The 20,615-nt window shown below is 42.3% G+C and overlaps 1 protein-coding gene across 4 annotated transcripts in view; it reads left to right on the top strand.

Annotated features, from left to right (window-relative positions):
* Positions 1–20,615, top strand: part of LOC133616388 (carboxyl-terminal PDZ ligand of neuronal nitric oxide synthase protein-like) — a 365,792-nt gene that overhangs the window by 243,335 nt on the left and 101,842 nt on the right. For all 4 annotated transcript variants that reach the window (XM_061975575.2, XM_061975576.2, XM_061975574.2 and 1 more), the window contains exon 9: positions 2,980–3,145. In XM_061975575.2, coding sequence (XP_061831559.2) covers positions 2,980–3,145 — 166 coding nt within the window. The remainder of the gene's footprint in view (positions 1–2,979; positions 3,146–20,615) is intronic.

Genomic DNA, 20,615 nt, shown 5'->3' with positions numbered 1-20,615 from the left:
TTACAGATGTAAACAGGAAATGAAACGTACGGTGATATCCGCGCGTTTTTTCTTCTTCTTCCGGGGGCGGGTGAAGCGCTTCCTGTTCTATGGGGGCGGGTGAAGCGCTTCCTGTTCTATGGGGGCGGGTGCTTTCCTTGGCGGTTGCTTGCGTAGAAGAAGAAGCGCTTCCTGTTCTACCGGGAAAAAAGATGGCGGCTGTTTACCGAAGTTGCGAGACCGAAACTTTATGAAAATGAATCGTAATAAAGCGCACCGGGTTATTAGGCGCACTGTCAGCTTTTGAGAAAAATTGTGGTTTTTAGGTGCGCCTTATAGTGCGGAAAATACGGTACTTGTTGGTCACAAAAGACATTCATGAAGTTTGGTTCTTTTATGAATTTATTATGGGTCTACCGAAAATGTGAGCAAATCTGCTGGGTCAAAAGTATACATACAGCAATGTTAATATTTGGTTACATGTCCCTTGGCAAGTTTCACTGCAATAAGGCGCTTTTGGTAGCCATCCACAAGCTTCTGTTTGAATTTGTGACCACTCTTCTTGACAAAATTGGTGCAGTTCAGCTAAATTTGTTGTTTTTCTGACATGGACTTGTTTCTTCAGCATTGTCCACACATTTGCACAAATGCAGAGAATAATTTCGCCAGACCTAGTGTGTGTGTGACAATCATTGGTACTTTAACTTTAACTTTAACTTTAACATTTAAGTCAGGACTTTGGTAAGGCCATTCTAAAACCTTAATTCTAGCCTGATTAGCCATTCCTTTACCACTGTTGACGTGTGTTTGGGGTCCGTAACACAACATAAACACAACAGAACAAATACCCAGAACCCCTTGCAGCACTAACTCTTCCAGGACACTACAATATACACCCCCAGCTACCCCAAGAACCTCCCCCCCCAACCCCGCCCACCTCAACCTCGAGCATGTCCCAAATTCCAAACTGCTGTTTTGAGGCATGTTAAAAACAAATAATGCACTTTGTGACTTCAATAATAAATATGGCAGTGTCATGTTGGCATTTTTTTCCATAACTTGAGTTGATTTATTTTGGAAAACCTTGTTAAATTGTTTAATGCATCCAGCGGGGCATCACAACAAAATTAGGCATAATAATGTGTTAATTCCACGACTGTATATATCGGTATCGGTAATTAAGAGATGGACAATATCGGAATATCGGATATGGGCAAAAAAGCCATTATCGGACATCACTAGCACACACTGATCTGTTCGATGCAATGACACCTCATTCACTAACTGTGTTACAAAAAATGTTCTGGGTTATACGCCACTGCAGCATTTAAATGTGCCATTGATTGTCATTTTTGATAGCGCAGTCGATAAACCTAACAAAATTGATCAAAGATTTCCACATTTTCTGGTCCCAGTTCAGATAGCGATACAGTATTTAAAGGGGAACATTTTCACAACTTCAGAATGGTTAAAACCATTAAAAATCAGTTCCCAGTGGCTTATTTTATTTTTCGAAGTTTTTTTTCAAAATTTTACCCATCACGCAATATCCCTAAAAAAAGCTTCAAAGTGCCTAATTTTAACCATCGTTATATACACCCGTCCATTTTCCTGTGACGTCACATAGTGATGCCAACACAAACAAACATGGCGGAAAGAACAGCAAGCTATAGCGACATTAGCTCGGATTCAGACTCAAATTTCAGCAGCTTAAGCGATTCAACAGATTACGCATGTATTGAAACGGATGGTTGTAGTGTGGAGGCAGGTAGCGAAAACGAAATTGAAGAAGAAACTGAAGCTATTGAGCCATATCGGTTTGAACCGTATGCAAGCGAAACCGACGAAAACGACACGACAGCCAGCGACACGGGAGAAAGCGAGGACGAATTCGGCGATCGCCTTCTAACCAACGATTGGTATGTGTTTGTTTGGCATTAAAGGAAACTAACAACTATGAACTAGGTTTACAGCATATGAAATACATTTGGCAACAACATGCACTTTGAGAGTGCAGACAGCCCAATTTTCATCAATTAATATATTCTGTAGACATACCCTCATCCGCTCTCTTTTCCTGAAAGCTGATCTGTCCAGTTTTGGAGTTGATGTCAGCAGGCCAGGGAAGCTAGGGTCGATATTCTTCTCTTGATCATCTTCGGTGGCATAAGGGACGGTGTGAGCCAAGACATCCAGGGGGTTTAGCTCGCTTGTCTGCGGGAACAAACTGCCGCCATTGCTTGCCGTGCTACCGAGGTCCTTTGTCCCCGAATTGCTCACACACTCCGGCAGATTCAAGGGGGGTCTGGCGGCAGATTTCTTTGACTTTATCGTTGGAAATGCATCTGCTTTGAGTGTCGCAGGATATCCACACATTCTTGCCATCTCTGTCGTAGCATAGCTTTCGTCGGTAAAGTGTGCGGAACAAACGTCCAATTTATTGTCACTTTCGCATCTTTGGGCCACTGGTGCAACTTGAATCCGTCCCTGTTCGTGTTGTTACACCCTCCGACAACACACCGACGAGGCATGATGTCTCCAAGGTACGGAAAACAGTCGAAAAAACGGAAAATAACAGAGCTGATTTGACTCGGTGTTTGAGAAAATGGCGGATTGCTTCCCGATGTGACGTCACATCGTGACGTCATCGCTCCGAGAGCGAATACGAGAAAGGCGTTTAATTCGCCAAAATTCACCCATTTAGAGTTCGGAAATCGGTTAAAAAAATATATGGTCTTTTTTCTGCAACATCAAGGTATATATTGACGCTTACATAGGTCTGGTGATAATGTTCCCCTTTAAGATTTTCTCAGAGTTATGTTTCTTTGAGTTTGCAGAGAGAGAGAGAGAGCACATAATGATAGACAGTATTGCTACTTCTCACCTTTCCACTTGTTAGAACTTTAAACCAATTATTAATCTTGATGTCTCTTCAACATCGTCCTGCAATAACTTTGCCTCATATCCTGTTCTCTCCAATCTCATTTTTCCCTGTGAAAGGTTCACCTCTTGACGGACCAACTAAGTGCAGAAGCTACAGCTCGACTGGAGGCCCAGGCTAGAGTTCATCAGTTACTGCTGCAAAACAAAGATCTGCTGCAACACATCTCGCTGTTGGTTAAACAGATCCAGGAACTCGAGACCAAAATCGCAGGACCTAACTCCAGTGAGTATAGCTTTCCCACACATGGTTTCAAGTTATTTTCAACTGCTATATCGCACAAGTTCAGAAAGTTATCTTAGGGCATTTTTCATTGAAAACCTACCGTATTTTCCGCACTATAAGGCGCACCTAAAAACCACAATTTTTCTCAAAAGCTGACAGTGCGCCTAATAACCCGGTGCGCTTTATTACGATTCATTTTCATAAAGTTTCGGTCTCGCAACTTCGGTAAACAGCCGCCATCTTTTTTCCCGGTAGAACAGGAAGCGCTTCTTCTTCTACGCAAGCAACCGCCAAGGAAAGCACCCGCCCCCATAGAACAGGAAGCGCTTCACCCGCCCCCATAGAACAGGAAGCGCTTCACCCGCCCCCGGAAGAAGAAGAAAAAACGCGCGGATATCACCGTACGTTTCATTTCCTGTTTACATCTGTAAAGACCACAAAATGGCTCCTACTAAACGATCCGGTTCATAAAAAGACGCAATCTCTCCATCCGCACACGGATTACTACCGTATTTCACAGCAACTGATATTCCTGTGAACCGCACTGTGGAACGGGAGCACGTACGGTGAATATTCGCACCACAGGGAATGAGGAGTCATCCTTCACTGTGGTTCTAGCTTGCCATGCTAACTTCCACCCATCCAAAAGAGACCTTTCCAGCCGGCGTCATCATAAAAGCTAACTCGAAGGGATGGATGGATGAAGAAAAGATGAGCGAGTGGTTAAGGGAAGTTTACGCGAAGAGGCCGGGTGGCTTTTTTCACACAGCTCCGAAGGCGAACACACCTTCACTAAGACGGGCAGATAGCGCCGGTCGACATACGCCAACATCTGCCAGTGGATCGTAAATGCCTGGGCAGATAGTTTCGGTCACAACTGTGGTCCGACCTTTCCGGAAGGCAGGATTCACAGAACTGCTGGACAACAGTGACACTGACTCCGGTGACTTCGACGAGACGGAACCGGCCATTTTGGATCCCGTATTCGCCCAACTTTTCAATTCGGACACCGAAGACGAAGAATTCGAAGGATTTACGAATGAAGAATAACTTCAGAAGGTGAGCGCTATGTTTATTTTGTGTGTTGTGACATTAACGTTCGAGCAACATTATGTTGCTATTGTTCTACACCATTTTGAATTTTACTATGTTTGTGATTGCACATTTGCGTACATTTTGGGACAGAGTTGTTAGAACGCTGGTTTTCAATATATTATTAAAGTTTGACTGAACTATCTGACTGTTTTTTTGACATTCACTTTAGCGCAGCGTTTTTTTGACATTCACTTTAGCGCAGCGTAGGCGCGGCTTTTAGTCCGGGGCGGCTTATTGGTGGACAAAATTATGAAATATGTAATTCATAGAAGGTGCGGCTAATAATCCGGTGCGCCTTATAGTGCGGAAAATACGGTATACAAAAACGCACTCCCCACACTTTTAAGAAAACCAACTGAACCCCATATGTACAAAACCCAAAACCAGTGAAGTTGGCACGTTGTGTAAATTGTAAATAAAAACAGAATACAATGATTTGCTAATCCTTTTCAACCTATTTTTTATTGAACAAAATGCAAAGACAAGATATTTAACGTTCGAACTGGTAAACTTTGTTATTTTTTGCAAATATTAGCTCATTTCGAATTTGATGCCTGCAATGTGTTTCGAAAAAGCTGGTACAAGTGGCAAAAGAAACTGAGAAAGTTGAGGAATGCTCATGAAACACTTATTTGGAACATCCCACAATTGGGAACAGGTGGGTGCCGTGATTGGGTATAAAAGCAGCTTCCATGAAATGCTCAGTCATTCACAAACAAGGATGGGGCGAGGGTCACCACTTTGTCAACAAATGCGTGAGCAAATTGTCGAACAGTTTAAGAACAACATTTTTCAACGAGCTATTGCAAGGAATTTAGGGATTTCACCATCTAAATAAATGATAAATGGGTTGTACTTGTATAGCGCTTTTCTACCTTCAAGGTACTCAAAGCGCTTTGACACTACTTCCACATTTACCCATTCACACACACATTCACACACTGATGGAGGGAGCTGCCATGCAAGGCGCTAACCAGCACCCATCAGGAGCAAGGGTGAAGTGTCTTGCTCAGGACACAACGGACATGACGAGGTTGATACTAGGTGGGGATTGAACCAGGGACCCTCGGGTCGCGCACGGCCATTCTTCCACTGCGCCACGCCGTCCCTACGCTCTACCCTCTACGCTCCGTAATATCATCAAAAGGTTCAGAGAATCTGGAGAAATCACTGCACGTAAGCGGCAAGGCCGAAAACCAACATTTAATGCCCATGACCTTCGATCCTTCAGGCGGTACTGCATCAAAAAGCGACATCGGTGTGTAAAGGATATCACCACATGGGCTCAGGAACACTTCAGAAAACCACTGTCAGTAACTACAGTTGGTCGCTACATCTGTAAGTGCAAGTTAAAACTCTGCAATGCAAAGCGAAAGCCATTTATCAACAACACCCAGAAACGCCGCCGGCTTCGCTGGGCCCGAGCTCATCTAAGATGGACTGATACAAAGTGGAAAAGTGTTCTGCGGTCTGACGAGTCCATATTTCAAATTGTTTTTGGAAACTATGGACGACCAAAGAGGAAAAGAACCATCCGGGCTTTTATAGGCGCTATTGCTGCCATTAAATTCTAAGTTAATGATTATTTGCAAAAAAAAAATAAGTTTCTCAGTTCGAACATTACAGATCTTCTCTTTGCAGTCTATTCAATTGAAAATAAGTTGAAAATTATTTGCAAATCATTGTATTCAGTTTTTATTTACGATTTACACAACATACCAACGTCACTGGTTTTGGGTTTTGTACACTCGCTTCATTGTCCACAAATCATCACGACAGCTCTGTTAGAGAAGAGTATAAAATAGAGCAGTCTTGATCATTTGCCTTTTTTAACTGATCAGCGATCGGCTGATGACCCACGGAGCCAAGCCGATTATTTACCGCACCTGTGTCCCTGTGTTTACATGGCTGAAGCTTGTACTCAAGTCTGAATATTCCTTCAAAAGGATTGTACTTTTTCAGGGAGACACAATTAAATGTCTAGATTCCTCGTTACACATTGTAAGTGTCTTGTCAGAACACCGGCTCAAATTTAAGTGCAACGTGTTGTCCATCCACAATGCGAAGCCGCTTCTAACGTACTAATCCTCACTACCATGTCGGAAAAATAAACAAAGTTACTTCTAAGTAGCTACATTTTTGTTTCATCTGACCACAGAACTTTCCTCCAGAAGGTCTTATCTTTGTCCATGTGATGTCAGATGAAACATAAAATGAGCTGTTTGGCCACAATACCCAGCAATATGTTTGGAGGAGAAAAGGTGAGGCCTTTAATCCCAGGAACACCATGTCCACCGTCAAGCATGGTGGTGGTAGTATTATGCTCTGGGCCTGTTTTGCTGCCAATGGAACTGGTGCTTTAAATGAAACAATGAAAAAGGAGGATTACCTCCAAATTCTTCAGGACAACCTAACATCATCAGCCCGGAGGTTGGGTCTTGGGCGCAGTTGGGTGTTCCAACAGGACAATGACCCCAAACACACGTCAAAAGGGGTAAAGGAATGGCTAAATCGGGCTAGAATTAAGGCTTTGAAATGGCTTTCCCAAAGTCCTGGCTTAAATGTGTGGACAATGCTGAAGAAACAAGTCCATGTCAGAAAACCAACAAATTTAGCTGAACTGCACCAATTTTGTCAAGAGGAGTGGTCAAAAATTCAACCAGAAGCTTGTGGATGGCTACCAAAAGTGCCTTATTGCAGTGAAACTTGCCAAGAGACTTTTTAATTTTCCTGAGGGAACTCTCCTGAAGGAAACAATAAAGTACTATTTATCTATGTAACCAAATATTAACATTGCTGTATGTATACTTTTGACCCAGCAGATTTGCTCACATTTTCAGTAGACCCATAATAAATTCATAAAAGAACCAAACTTCATGAATGTTTTTTGTGACCAACAAGTATGTGCTCCAATCACTCTATCACAAAAAAATAAGAGTTGTAGAAATTATTGAAAAACTCAAGACAGCCATGACATTATGTTATTTTCAAGTGTATGTAAACTTGTAAACTGTGACATCACAAATGGCCCACTGTTATTCTTTCATTCATTTATGTCATTCAGAGGCATCCAGAAATGCGTGAAAGCTCACGCCCAAATGCATGACCAGTGTTTCCCCCAGAAAATATGTACGTTAAGGTGGTGTCTCTCCGGCGGACAGAGTGGGTGGGTTTAAGGATCGGTGTAACTCGGCCTGTCACCATCACGTCTCCACCTCGTCGCTGCCACCACAGCCTGGGGGGGCAGTAGACTACAGACTGCGGTAAAGTAGGCCGGCTTCGTCGCGTGAAGAAGCCTACAATTTTTGGTTGTGTTTTCCGCTCCATTTCCTGAATGGCGATATACGATATATATCTCGTAAAGTGAAAATAAAACAGTCCTAGTTACCTAAAGATACTAAGTAGATACTAAGTATGTCATTATTATGCCACATGCTGACATATGTTCAACTCATCATGCTTATTTTATTACAGGATTTGGGAAGCCTGAAGTTGATTTTTATTATGTAAATGTTATATTTTTATCAACGTGTGATAGCAGGGACCCTGCCATTCAAAACTAGGCTGCTACATTACTATAGCTGAAAAAATGGTACAATAGCAATAGGAGAGACTATTCATCCCTGAACACCATGGAGTTCATGTAGGCTTAATGATACAGTTACATTATTATATCAACTATCAGTGTCAGAGTTTGTAGGTGCCGAACCCAAAGATGCAGAGAAGGCGGAAGGCATTGTACGAGAAAACATGATTTAATTAAACACTAAGGCAAAACAACAAACGAAAGGGTAACAACAAAAGGTGCGCACAAGGCGGAGAACAAACTTGGTTATGAACTAAAATAGCACAGAGGCTAACTTTGGACAAGGAACAAAAACACTTACTGTGACACGAAGGAACTAGGACATGAGCAGAGTGAAACAAAAGTAGACAGAGCTACATCGACAAGTTTTAAGACAGGTAGTAATGAAAATGACAATGACAATAATCCAGCACTGACTGGAGGGGAAGGCAGGTTTAAATAGCAGCTGGCTGATTGACACCAGGTGTGGCCAGGTGCCAATCAGCCACAGCTGAGGGGAAGCAGCACTCAGGGAGACAATCAGGAAATTAAGACAAAATAAAAGCGCTGACAGAAAACTAAGACAAACGCAGAGGAAAAACTAAAACACAGTCAAACTGTCAGGGACAAGCCTGACAATCAGAGACAGAAACTCTTCATTTAACATAATGTCCTTTTTTGTTGCTTCAACACAGCTTAATCAACACAGAAAAAGCTAAAGTTAAATAACTTAGTTGTTAACTGTAGGTCAATAATGCTTGTCTTTCTCTCAGACAGACAGGGCTTTTCTGTCCGTAACACACACACACACCGTAAAATGAGCTAACGTTACGCTAAAAGCTAATTAGCCTTCACCTCAAGGACTGCGAGCGAGCTGAGCTGCCGTTTATGTTTCTAGAAGGTCAACGGGCTCATAGTGATTTTACTAGTAGTTGACTGGGAGGTGTTTATTATAGTTTGGGGAGAGTTTGCAGCCTTACGCTTACCTGCTAAACACCTATCTGCTCACCACACCGTCTCTCCTCTCTGCCTGCCTCTGCCGTGAGCACTGACTACATGCACTCTGAATACGCACTGCTGATTGGCTGTTACCGCTCTGAAAACGCACTGCTGATTGGCTGTTACCGCTCTGCGTGTAACCAATCAGATGGTTGTGTGGGTGGGACAGTGCTGGGTGCTGCAGAGACGTAACTGACAGAGGCAGAGGCAGAACTAAGCGGAGCAGCTTGTTAAGACTTTAGTTTAGGCGGTGGCTCTTTGTTGTTAAGGCGGCCGCCTTAACAACAAAGCGAAGCAGGAAACCCTGGTGACGCCTCGATTACGTTCGACACGAGTATCCAACATTTTAAAAACATTAGCAAGTCAGAAAGTAGGAAAATCATCATAACAGTGTATTAAGTCGGTTGCTTTTGTCAAGACATTCTGTTTTTATGTAGGTACTGTATTTAAATTAATGTGCTTGAAAAAAAAAGAAAAAAGCAACCAAAACAAATTACAGAAAAAAACAATTCAGTTAGATTCATGTTGAGTGATGGTTTTATTATCCCTTAGAGATAAATTCAGTAAAGGTGCCATAGAACAACAGATTACTATAATGCGCTGAATCATGGTTCTTCACAAGCTCAGGTCTTCACCTCCCTCGAGCAGCAACCACTGCAGATATCCAGACGAGAAAATATGCTCACACACACACAAAAAATTACTTTTAAGGGCAACTTTTTTAATGCAGAACTGAACTTGGTCTCAGTCAGATGAATCACAATCAGCTTTATGGACCAATAATTAGAGATGTCCGATAATATCGGCCTGTCGATATTATTGGCCGATAAATGCGTTAAAATGTAATATGGGAAATTATCGGTATCAGTTTTTTTATTATCGTTTAAAAAAAAAAAAAAGTATTATTTATTTTTTTATTAAATCAACATAAAAAACACAAGATACACTTACAATTAGTGCACCAACCCAAAAAACCTCCCTCCCCCATACACTCATTCACACTCATTCACACAAAAGGGTTGTTTCTTTCTGTTATTAATATTCTGGTTCCTACATAATATATCAATATATATCAATACAGTCTGCAAGGGATACAGTCCGTAAGCACACATGATTGTGTGTGCTGCTGGTCCACTAATAGTACTAACCTTTAACAGTTAATTTGACTAATTTTCATTAATTACTAGTTTCAATGTAACTGTTTTTATATTGTTTTACTTTCTTTTTTATTCAAGAAAATGTTTTTAATTTATTTATCTTATTTTATTTATTTTTTATTTTTTGTATAAGTACCTTATCTTCACCATACCTGGTTGTCCAAATTAGGCATAATAATGTGTTAATCCCACGACTGTATATATCGGTTGATATCGGTATCGGTAATTAAAGAGTTGGACAATATCAGAATATCGGATATCGGCAAAAAGCCATTATCGGACATCCCTACCAATAATAGTAATCAGTTTATTTCTGGCTGACACAGTACAGAACACATCAGATACAGTCACGATCAAAAGTTTACATACACTTGTAAAGAACATAATGTCATGGCTGTCTTGAGTTTCCAATCATCAATCTTATTTTTTTGTGAGTGATTGGAGCACATACTTGTTGGTCACAAAAAACATTCATGAAGTTTGGTTCTTTTATGAATTTATTATGGGTCTACTGAAAATGTGAGCAAATCTGCTGGGTCAAAAGTATACATACAGCAATGTTGATATTTGCTTACATGTCCCTTGGCAAGTTTCACTGCAATAAGGCACTTTTGGTAGCCATCCACAAGCCATCCATCCATCCATCTTCTTCCGCTTATCCGAGGTCGGGTCGCGGGGGCAGCAGCCTAAGCAGGGAAGCCCAGACTTCCCTCTCCCCAGCCACTTCGTCCAGCTCTTCGCGGGGGATCCCGAGGCGTTCCCAGGCCAGCCGGGAGACATAGTCTTCCCAACGTGTCCTGGGTCTTCCCCGTGGCCTCCTACCGGTCGGACATGCCCGAAACACCTCCCTAGGGAGACGTTCGGGTGGCATCCTGACCAGATGCCCAAACCACCTCATCTGGCTCCTCTCGATGTGGAGGAGCAGCGGCTTTACTTTGAGTTCCTCCCGGATGGCAGAGCTTCTCACCCTATCTCTAAGGGAGAGACCCGCCACCCGGCGGAGGAAACTCATTTCGGCCGCTTGTACCTGTGATCTTGTCCTTTCGGTCATAACCCAAAGCTCATGACCATAAGTGAGGATGGGAACGTAGATCAACCGGTAAATTGAGAGCTTCGCCTTCCGGCTCAGCTCCTTCTTCACCACAACGGATCGATACAGCGTCCGCATTACTGAAGACGCCGCACCGATCCGCCTGTCGATCTCATGATCCACTCTTCTTGTTGTCTTGTCTCTTCCATCCACAAGCTTCTGGTTAAATTTTTGACCACTCCTCTTGACAAAATTGGTGCAGTTCAGCTAAATGTGTTGGTTTTCTGACATGGACTTGTTTCTTCAGCATCGTCCACACGTTTGAGTCAGGCCATTCTAAAACCTTAATTCTAGCCTGATTTAACCATTCCTTTACCACTTTTGACGTGTGTTTGGGGTCATTGTCCTGTTGGAACACCCAACTGCGCCCAAGACCCAACCTCCGGGCTGATGATTTTTGTTTCCCCGGGATGCAAATGGATCACTCCGGACAGGTCAAGAAATCTTGGCAGGGCATGAGGTAAACAAACAGCATAAACTATGGCGTGGAACAAACACGAAACTGCGGCATGAAACAAACAGCATAAACTATGGCGTGGAACAAACACAAAACTGCGGCATGAAACAAACAGCATAAACTATGGCGTGGAACAAACACGACTTACTTGGCAAGGCATGAGGTAAACTTAACATAAACTATGGCATTGCATGACACAAACAATGACGCCAGGCTGACTGACTCGCAAAGGCAGGCTTAAAGGATGTCTCATGATTAGAGCCAGGTGAGCGTCTTGAACACAAGAGGCAAGTGAAACCAAAACAAACAAGAGTGCACAAAAAACAGGAACTAATGGAGTCCAAAACTAACAGAACATAACAAAAACATGATCCGGACCACGGATCATGACAGATTTTAGGTTGTCCTGAAGAATTTGGAGGTAATTCTCCTTTTTATTGTCACATTTACTCTCTTTAAAGCACCAGTTCCATTGGCAGCAAAACAGGCCCAGAGCATAATATTACCACCGCCATGCTTGACGGTAGGCATAGTGTTCCTGGGATTAAAGACCTCACCTTTTCTCCTCCAAACATATTGCTGGGTATTGTGACCAAACAGTTAATTTTTTCTTTCATCTGACATCACATGGACAAAGATAATACCTTTTGGAGGAAAGTTCTGTGGTCAGTATGTGCTCCAATCACTATCACAAAAAAATAAGAGTTGTAGAAATTATTGGAAACTCAAGACAGTCATGACATTATGTTCTTTACAAGAGTATGTAAACTTTTGATCACGACTGTATGTATATTGTATGGGTGATCCGAGCTAAATATTGATAGTATTAAAACTAAGTGTATTATCATACCATTAGCATACCATACTATTGTGATAAGATTGATACTTTTCAATTCGATTTGAGGTCTAGTTCAAGGATTTCAGGACCTTTATTGTCATACCAGCACACATGAGATGGCACAACATTTAGTACCCAAGCTCCCAGATTTAGCCCAATAAGTACACCCAAGAACGGTAGTATGAACATGATAATTAAATATAATAGGATAGGTCCTGGGTTCGATTCCTAGGCTCGGGGTCTTTCTGTATGGAGTTTGCATGTTCTCCCCGTGACTGCAGGGGTTCCCTCTCGGTACTCCGGCTTTTTCCCACCTCCAAAAACATGCACCTGGGGATAGGTTGATTGGCAACACTAAATTGGCCCTAGTGTGTGAATATACTGCAATTATATCGTACCGTGATAATATCGCACCGTAAGATGTTGTCTGTCGATCTGTGTTGGCTCTGTGATGAGGAGGGACTTGTCTCGGGTGTACACCGCCTTCCGCCCTTGTGCAGCTGGGATAGGCTCCAACATCCCGAGAGTGACAAGCGGTAGAAAATAGATGGATGGATGGAAGATTTTAAACCGTTACATCCCTAGTTAATAGGAATAGATCATGCTTGAAATAGAGAAAAAGAATAGATTGTTATCCTGTAGTGCAGTGTTTCTTAAAGGCCTACTGAAATGCGATTTTCTTATTTAAACGGGGATAGCAGGTCCATTCTATGTGTCATACTTGATCATTTCGCGATATTGCCATATTTTTGCTGAAAGGATTTAGTAGAGAACATCGACGATAAAGTTCGCAACTTTTGGTCGCTGATAAAAAAGCCTTGCCTGTACCGGAAGTAGCAGACGAGTAGCGTGACGTCACAGGTTGTGGAGCTCTCACATCTGCACATTGTTTACAATCATGGCCACAAGCAGCGAGAGCGATTTGGACCGAGAAAGTGACGATTTCCCCATTAATTTGAGCGAGGATGAAAGATTCGTGGATGAGGAAAGTGAGATTGAAGGACTAGATGGCAGTGGGAGCGATTCAGATAGGGAAGATGCTGTGAGAGGCGGGTGGGACCTGATATTCAGCTGGGAATGACTAAAACAGTAAATAAACACAAGACATATTAGCCACAACACAACCAGGCTTATATTTAATATGCCACAAATTAATCCCGCATAACAAACACCTCCCCCCTCCCGTCCATATAACCCGCCAATACAACTCAAACACCTGCACAATCAATCAATCAATCAATCAATGTTTATTTATATAGCCCTAAATCACAAGTGTCTCAAAGGGCTGCACAAGCCACAACGACATCCTCGGTACAAAGCCCACATAAGGGCAAGGAAAAACTCACCCCAGTGGGACGTCGATGTGAATGACTATGAGAAACCTTGGAGAGGACCGCATATGTGGGTAACCCCCCCCCCCCCCTCTAGGGGAGACCGAAAGCAATGGATGTCGAGTGGGTCTGACATAATATTGTGAGAGTCCAGTCCATAGTGGATCCAACATAATAGTAAGAGTCCAGTCCATAGTGGGGCCAGCAGGACACCATCCCGAGCGGAGACGGGTCAGCAGCGCAGAGATGTTCCCAGCCGATGCACAGGCGAGCGGTCCACCCCGGGTCCCGACTCTGGACAGCCAGCACTTCATCCATGGCCACCGGACCTGTGCCCCCACCCCCTCCACAAGGAAGAGGGGAGCAGAGGAGAAAAGAAAAGAAACGGCAGATCAACTGGTCTAACAGGGAGGCTATTTAAAAGCTAGAGTATACAAATGAGTTTTAAGATGGGACTTAAATGCTTCTACTGAGGTAGCATCTCTAATTGTTACCGGGAGGGCATTCCATAGTACTGGAGCCCGAATAGAAAACGCTCTATAGCCCGCATACTTTTTTTGGACTCTGGGAATCACTAATAAGCCGGAGTTCTTTGAACGCAGATTTCTTGCCGGGACATATGGTATAATACAATCGGCAAGATAGGCTGGAGCTAGACTGTGTAGTATTTTATACGTAAGTAGTAAAACCTTAAAGTCGCATCTTAAGTGCACAGGAAGCCAGTGCAGGTGAGCCAGTATAGGCGTAATATGATCAAACTTTCTTGTTTTTGTCAAAGGTCTAGCAGCCGCATTTTGTACCAATTGTAGTCTTTTAATGCTAGACATAGGGAGACCCGAAAATAATACGTTACAGTAGTCGAGACGAGACGTAACGAACGCATGAATAATGATCTCAGCGTCGCTAGTGGATAAAATAGAACGAATTTTAGCGATATTACGGAGATGAAAGAAGGCCGTTTTAGTAACACTCTTAATGTGTGATTCAAACGAGAGAGTTGGGTGGAAGATAATACCCAGATTCTTTACTGATTCGCCTTGTGTAATTGTTTGGTTGTCAAATGTTAAGGTGGTATTATTAAATAAATGTCGGTGTTTAGCAGGACCGATAATCAGCATTTCCGTTTTCTTGGCGTTGAGTTGCAAGAAGTTAGCGGACATCCATTGTTTAATTTCATTAAGACACGCCTCCAGCTGACTACAATCCGGCGTGTTGGTCAGCTTTAGGGGCATGTAGAGTTGGGTGTCATCAGCATAACAATGAAAGCTAACACCGTATTTGCGTATGATGTCGCCTAGCGGCAGCATGTAAATACTAAAGAGTGCAGGGCCAAGAACCGAACCCTGAGGAACTCCGCACGTTACCTTAACATAGTCCGAGGTCACATTATTATGGGAGACGCATTGCATCCTGTCAGTAAGATAAGAGTTAAACCACGACAAAGCTAAGTCTGACATACCAATACGTGTTTTGATACGCTCTAATAAAATATTATGATCGACGGTATCGAAAGCAGCGCTAAGATCAAGAAGCAGCAACATAGATGACGCATCAGAATCCATCGTTAGCAGTAGATCATTAGTCATTTTTGCGAGGGCTGTCTCCGTAGAGTGATTTGCCCTGAAACCGGATTGAAAAGGTTCACAGAGATTGTTAGACACTAAGTGTTCATTTAGCTGCTGTGCGACAATTTTTTCAAGGATTTTCGAAATAAAGGGAAGGTGGGACACCGGTCGGTAGTTTACCATGAGGTCAGGATCAAGGTTAGGTCTTTTGAGCAGAGGATGAATAACCGCTTTCTTGAATGCTAGGGGAACAGTACCAGAGGAAAGTGATAAGTTTATAATATTTAGCACTGATGGACCTAATAATACAAAAAGCTCCTTGATAAGTTTCCCAGGAAGTGGGTCAAGTAAACATGTTGTTTGTTTTATCCCACTTACACGCCGTAACAGTTCCTCTAATGTTATTTCATCAAAAAGAGAGAGACTATTTTGTATTGCAGTATCCGTCGTAGATACAGTTGTATCTGTGTTAATAGAACCCAGTTGTAGCTGGGATGCGTTGTCTTTAATCTCCTTTCTAATGAGTTCAATTTTCTTATTAAAGAAATTCATAAAGTCATCTGCCGAGTGGGTGGAGCTATTGGGAGGAGTCCCTTGTTGGTTTAGCGATGCTACTGTACTAAACAAAAATTTAGGGTCGTTTTTGTTCAGGCGGATGAGATTTGAGTAATATTTAGCTTTAGCTAAGGTAAGCATGCGTTTATACGATATTAAACTATCACTCCACGCTTGATGGAAAACCTCAAGCTTGGTCGCGCGCCATTTGCGTTCCAACTTTCTACATGATAATTTATGAGCTCTGGTTTCTTCTGTAAACCATGGGGTGCGCCTTTTAGGGGCCCTTTTTTGTTTTAGCGGTGCTATACTATCAATGGTTTTGCGCAGGGCATTGTCAAAGTTGTTAGTTAGGTTATCAATAGAGCCGACATAATTTGGGAATGGTGCCATTACCGAAGGCAGTAGGTCAGCAAGAGTCATCGTTGTGGCAGCATTAATGTTGCGGCTGCTATAGCAGTTATTATTATTATTAGTTTGTTGACAATGAGTCAGAACTTCGAATTTTATAAGGTAATGATCGGACATTACTTTAGTATACGGGAGTACCATAACTTTGGAGGTGGTGACACCCCTGACCAGCACTAGATCTATCGTATTACCGTTGCGATGCGTAGGTTCATTTATTATTTGTGTAAGACCACAGCTATCAATTATAGTCTGGAGCGCCACGCACTGAGGGTCCGATGGGGTATTCATATGGATATTAAAGTCCCCCATTATGATTATATTGTCTGCGTGCGTCACTAGATCAGCAACGAACTCTGAGAATTCATTGATAATGTCCGAGTAGGGCCCTGGGGGGCGGTAGATAACAGCCATATCGAGACGCAGCGGTGCGACAGACCTCATAGTAAGCACCTCAAACGATTTGTATTTATTATTTAGGTTAGGAGTAAGGTTAAAGTTTTCATTGTATATTAGTGCGACCCCCCCATCCCTTTTAAGGGGACGGGCAATATGCGCATTTGTATAGTTAGGAGGAGATGCCTCATTTAGCGCAAAAAAATCGTCTGGTTTGAGCCAGGTTTCGCTAAGACCAATGACGTTAAGATTGTTGTCTCTAATGACCTCATTAACTAATAACGTTTTGGGAGACAATGATCTTATGTTTAAAAAGCCCATATTATAAGTATTGGGCTGTTTTGACGAGTTTTTGTTTAAATTATCCGTAGTAGCAATATTAATAATGTTGCGTTTATTATACGTAGTGCACTTTAAATAGTTTCGACCATATCTAGGAATTGATACGACGGGAATTTTCAGATTGTTTGCTTGATGCTGCGATCGACTGAACGCATCATGATTTGCCACCTCAGTAGAATGCATATCTACCCTTGACACATTCACAACAGAAAACACATTATGTGAGTTGTGTGTTATTCTAAGAAAATTGCTATGCGTACAGGAATTATTCAGCCTGGCGCTGGCTAGTTCTAGCTTAACTGACTCCTCACCCGGACTAGCAGGCTCTGTAATTGCCTGTGACCGGGCTTGCTCTAGTGTAGTTAGTCAAATGTGACTTAAACAGTAGTCTATGTTTTTAGGCAGGATGATTGCGCCTTCCTGGTTAGGGTGAAGGCCGTCTCTCATCAGCAAGCCTGGTTTGCCCCAGAAAGAGGGCCAATTATCAATAAACGTTAGTCCCTGTTGTCTACAGAAGCTAGCCAGCCACTTGTTAAGCGAGACTAATCTGCTATATCTCTCATCATTGCCTCTCGCAGGCAGGGGGCCATAGACAATTACTCGATGCCTGGACATCTTTCTAGCGAGATCACAAGTCCTGGCTATGTTTCTCTTTGTAATCTCTGACTGTCTCATTCTAGTGTCATTGGAGCCAACGTGTACAACTATATTCGCATAACTAGTGGTGCGATTAGCCTGTCGTACGTGTTTACTAGGCCTGTTGCGAGTTAGCTCCCTAAGATTAGCCTCAATGTCAGGTGCTCTGGCCCCAGGGATACACTTAATTGTGGCTGGTTTGCTAAGCTTTATGTTTCGGGTGATGGAGTCCCCTATGACTAAGGTGTGGTGCCCGGTAGACTGGGGTGTAGGACTAGCTAAAGAGCTAAATCTATTATGCGTCTCAACCGGTACACCGTAGCTTGTAGGCCGCTTAGGATTACTACAGGCTGGGCTAGATAGCTCGCTACAGCTAACGCTAGCAGATGTGTCCGCAACATCTAAAGTTACGAGATTACTCTGCTCTAACTGGCGGACACGGCCCTCTAGCAGAGCCAGCCTCTCCGTGAGTAAGGTGCAAGACGCGCAGGAAGCCATACTCACGGTGTTTTCTGTCACCGAGTGAAGTTCCTGCTGTCTTCCGAGAAGTCCTGGTCATGGTGTGCAGGAGTAGATTCCTTCTGACCAGCGACCGGCGCCGCCTTTCTCCGCGCTAGCTTCGTTAGGTTAGCAGCTAGCTGCTAGTTAGCTGCAGGAGGGGTGGTGAGACAGAGATCGGGTGATTTGCAAGTTAAATAGTACTACTAAATATGTTGAGAAAGTAATAAAGAAAGCTGCAGAACAATTAAAAGCACACAAATAGAACGATACTTAGCTTTTTCGAAACAGCGAGCAGTCAGCGAGCAGTCACGCACGGTGAACCTGCACAACACACTCAATCCCACAGCCCAAAGTACCGTTCACCTCCCCAAAGTTCATACAGAACATATATTTCCCCAAAGTCCCCAAAGTTACGTTTGTGACATGCACATAGCGGCACGCACGTACGGTCAAGCGATCAAATGTTTGGAAGCGTACTCACGGTACCGTGTCTGCGTATCCAACTCTAAGTCCTCCTGGTAAGAGTCTCTGTTGTCCCAGTTCTCCACAGGCCAATGGTAAAGCTTGACTGTCATGTTCCGGGAATGTAAACAATGAAACACCGGCTGTGTTTGTGTTGCTGCGGTCGGCCGCAATACACCGCTTCCCACCTACAGCTTTCTTTTTTGCTGTCTCCATTGTTCATTGAACAAATTGCAAAAGATTCACCAACACAGATGTCCAGAATACTGTGGAATTTTGCGATGAAAACAGACGACTTAATAGCTGGCCACCATGCTGTCTCAAAATGTCCGCTACAATCCGTGACGTCACGCGCTGACGTCATCATACCGAGACGTTTTCAGCAGGATATTTCGCGCGAAATTTAAAATTGCACTTTAGTAAACTAACCCGGCCGTATTGGCATGTGTTGCAATGTTAAGATTTCCTCATTGATATAAAAACTATCAGACTGCGTGGTCGGTAGTAGTGGGTTTCAGTAGGCCTTTAACCGTTGTTGAACCGTGAGCGCCTCTTAGAGGGTCGCCAAAAAATATCTGTTTCCCAGCTGTGGTCCGTATGGGTTGCAGCAGTACTCAGCTGCAATACATTTTTCCACCGCTTGTGGCAGTATTAACAATATCAAACAAACATAACAAGTCTGGAGCTAAAGCCATAAAGAAGTTTCTTCAGCGCAAAAAATATGACTGAAGAGCTGAAGCTGTATTTTCATTTCCACTTAGATTTCCAAACATATACATTACTAGTACTACTATTTTTAGTAGTAGTAGTAGTATTTATATTAATATATTTAAAATGTATTTAATTTAGCACTGCATATTTTATGTGCATTTATTTGTAATCAGTTTTACGAGTCTCTTCTATTGCAGTATATTTGTTTAGTATTATTTTTTTCTTATCAGCCAGACCTAAGCTTAAGGTTTAGGTGTTAAATAAATAATAATCTTTGTGATTTACACATGCTTTCATATAATTTGACCAGGTTGTAAGTAGGTTAGATATAATTATTGAATCTGGTTAAAGAGAGTGAGTAAGGTTACTAATTCAGTGTTAATATTTGAGTGGGCTGTAGTGAAAAAATTGAGCCTTGAGGTCAAAAAGGTTAATAACCCATGCTGGACTGCAAATAAAATATAATAATGTGTTACACAATTTCACAAATCTCTGTGTTTTTGTTGTGTTATTAATATTGTTGTATTGTTTACAAACAAAACATTACATCAGGGGATTAAGTCCTTGGACACAGGAGGGGTTTTTGGGCCCAAAAAGCCAAGCTGCTTTTATACCCAATCATGGCACCCACCTGTTCCCAATTGTGGGATGTTCCAAATAAGTGTTTGATGAGCATTCCTCAACTTTCTCAGTCTTTGTTGCCACTTGTGCCAGCTTTTTTGAAAAATGTTGCAGGCATCAAATTCCAAATGAGCTAATATTTGCAAAAATAACAACATTTTCCAGTTCAAACATTAAGTATCTTGTCTTTGCAGTCTATTCAATTGAATATAAGTTGAAAAGGATTTACCAGGGTGTACCCCGCCTTCCGCCCGATTGTAGCTGAGATAGGCTCCAGTGCCCCCCGCGACCCCAAAGGGAATAAGCGGTAGAAAATGGATGGATGGATGTATTCTGTTTTTATTTACACAACGTGCCAACTTCACTGGTTTTGGGTTTTGTAGAATAAGCAAATAATTTTTTATTACTATGTACACTTGATTGTTTTGTTCTTTTTTGTATGCATACTGTAACATATAAATACATGCATTATTTAGAAAAAAAATAAGTGGACACCTATATACCGTATTTTTCGGAGTATAAGTCGCACCGGAGTATAAGTCGCACCTGCCGAAAATGCATAATAAAGAAGGAAAAAAACATATATAAATCGCATTTTTTGGGGAAATTTATTTGATAAAACCCAACACCAAGAATAGACATTTGAAAGGCAATTTAAAATAAATGAAGAATAGTGAACAACAGGCTGAATAAGTGTACGTTATATGAGGCATAAATAACCAACTGAGAACATGCCTGGTA

This window comes from Nerophis lumbriciformis, linkage group LG14, assembly GCF_033978685.3.
Source record: "Nerophis lumbriciformis linkage group LG14, RoL_Nlum_v2.1, whole genome shotgun sequence".
Classification (NCBI taxonomy): domain Eukaryota; kingdom Metazoa; phylum Chordata; class Actinopteri; order Syngnathiformes; family Syngnathidae; genus Nerophis; species Nerophis lumbriciformis.
This window is presented reverse-complemented; position numbering and strand designations above follow the sequence as displayed.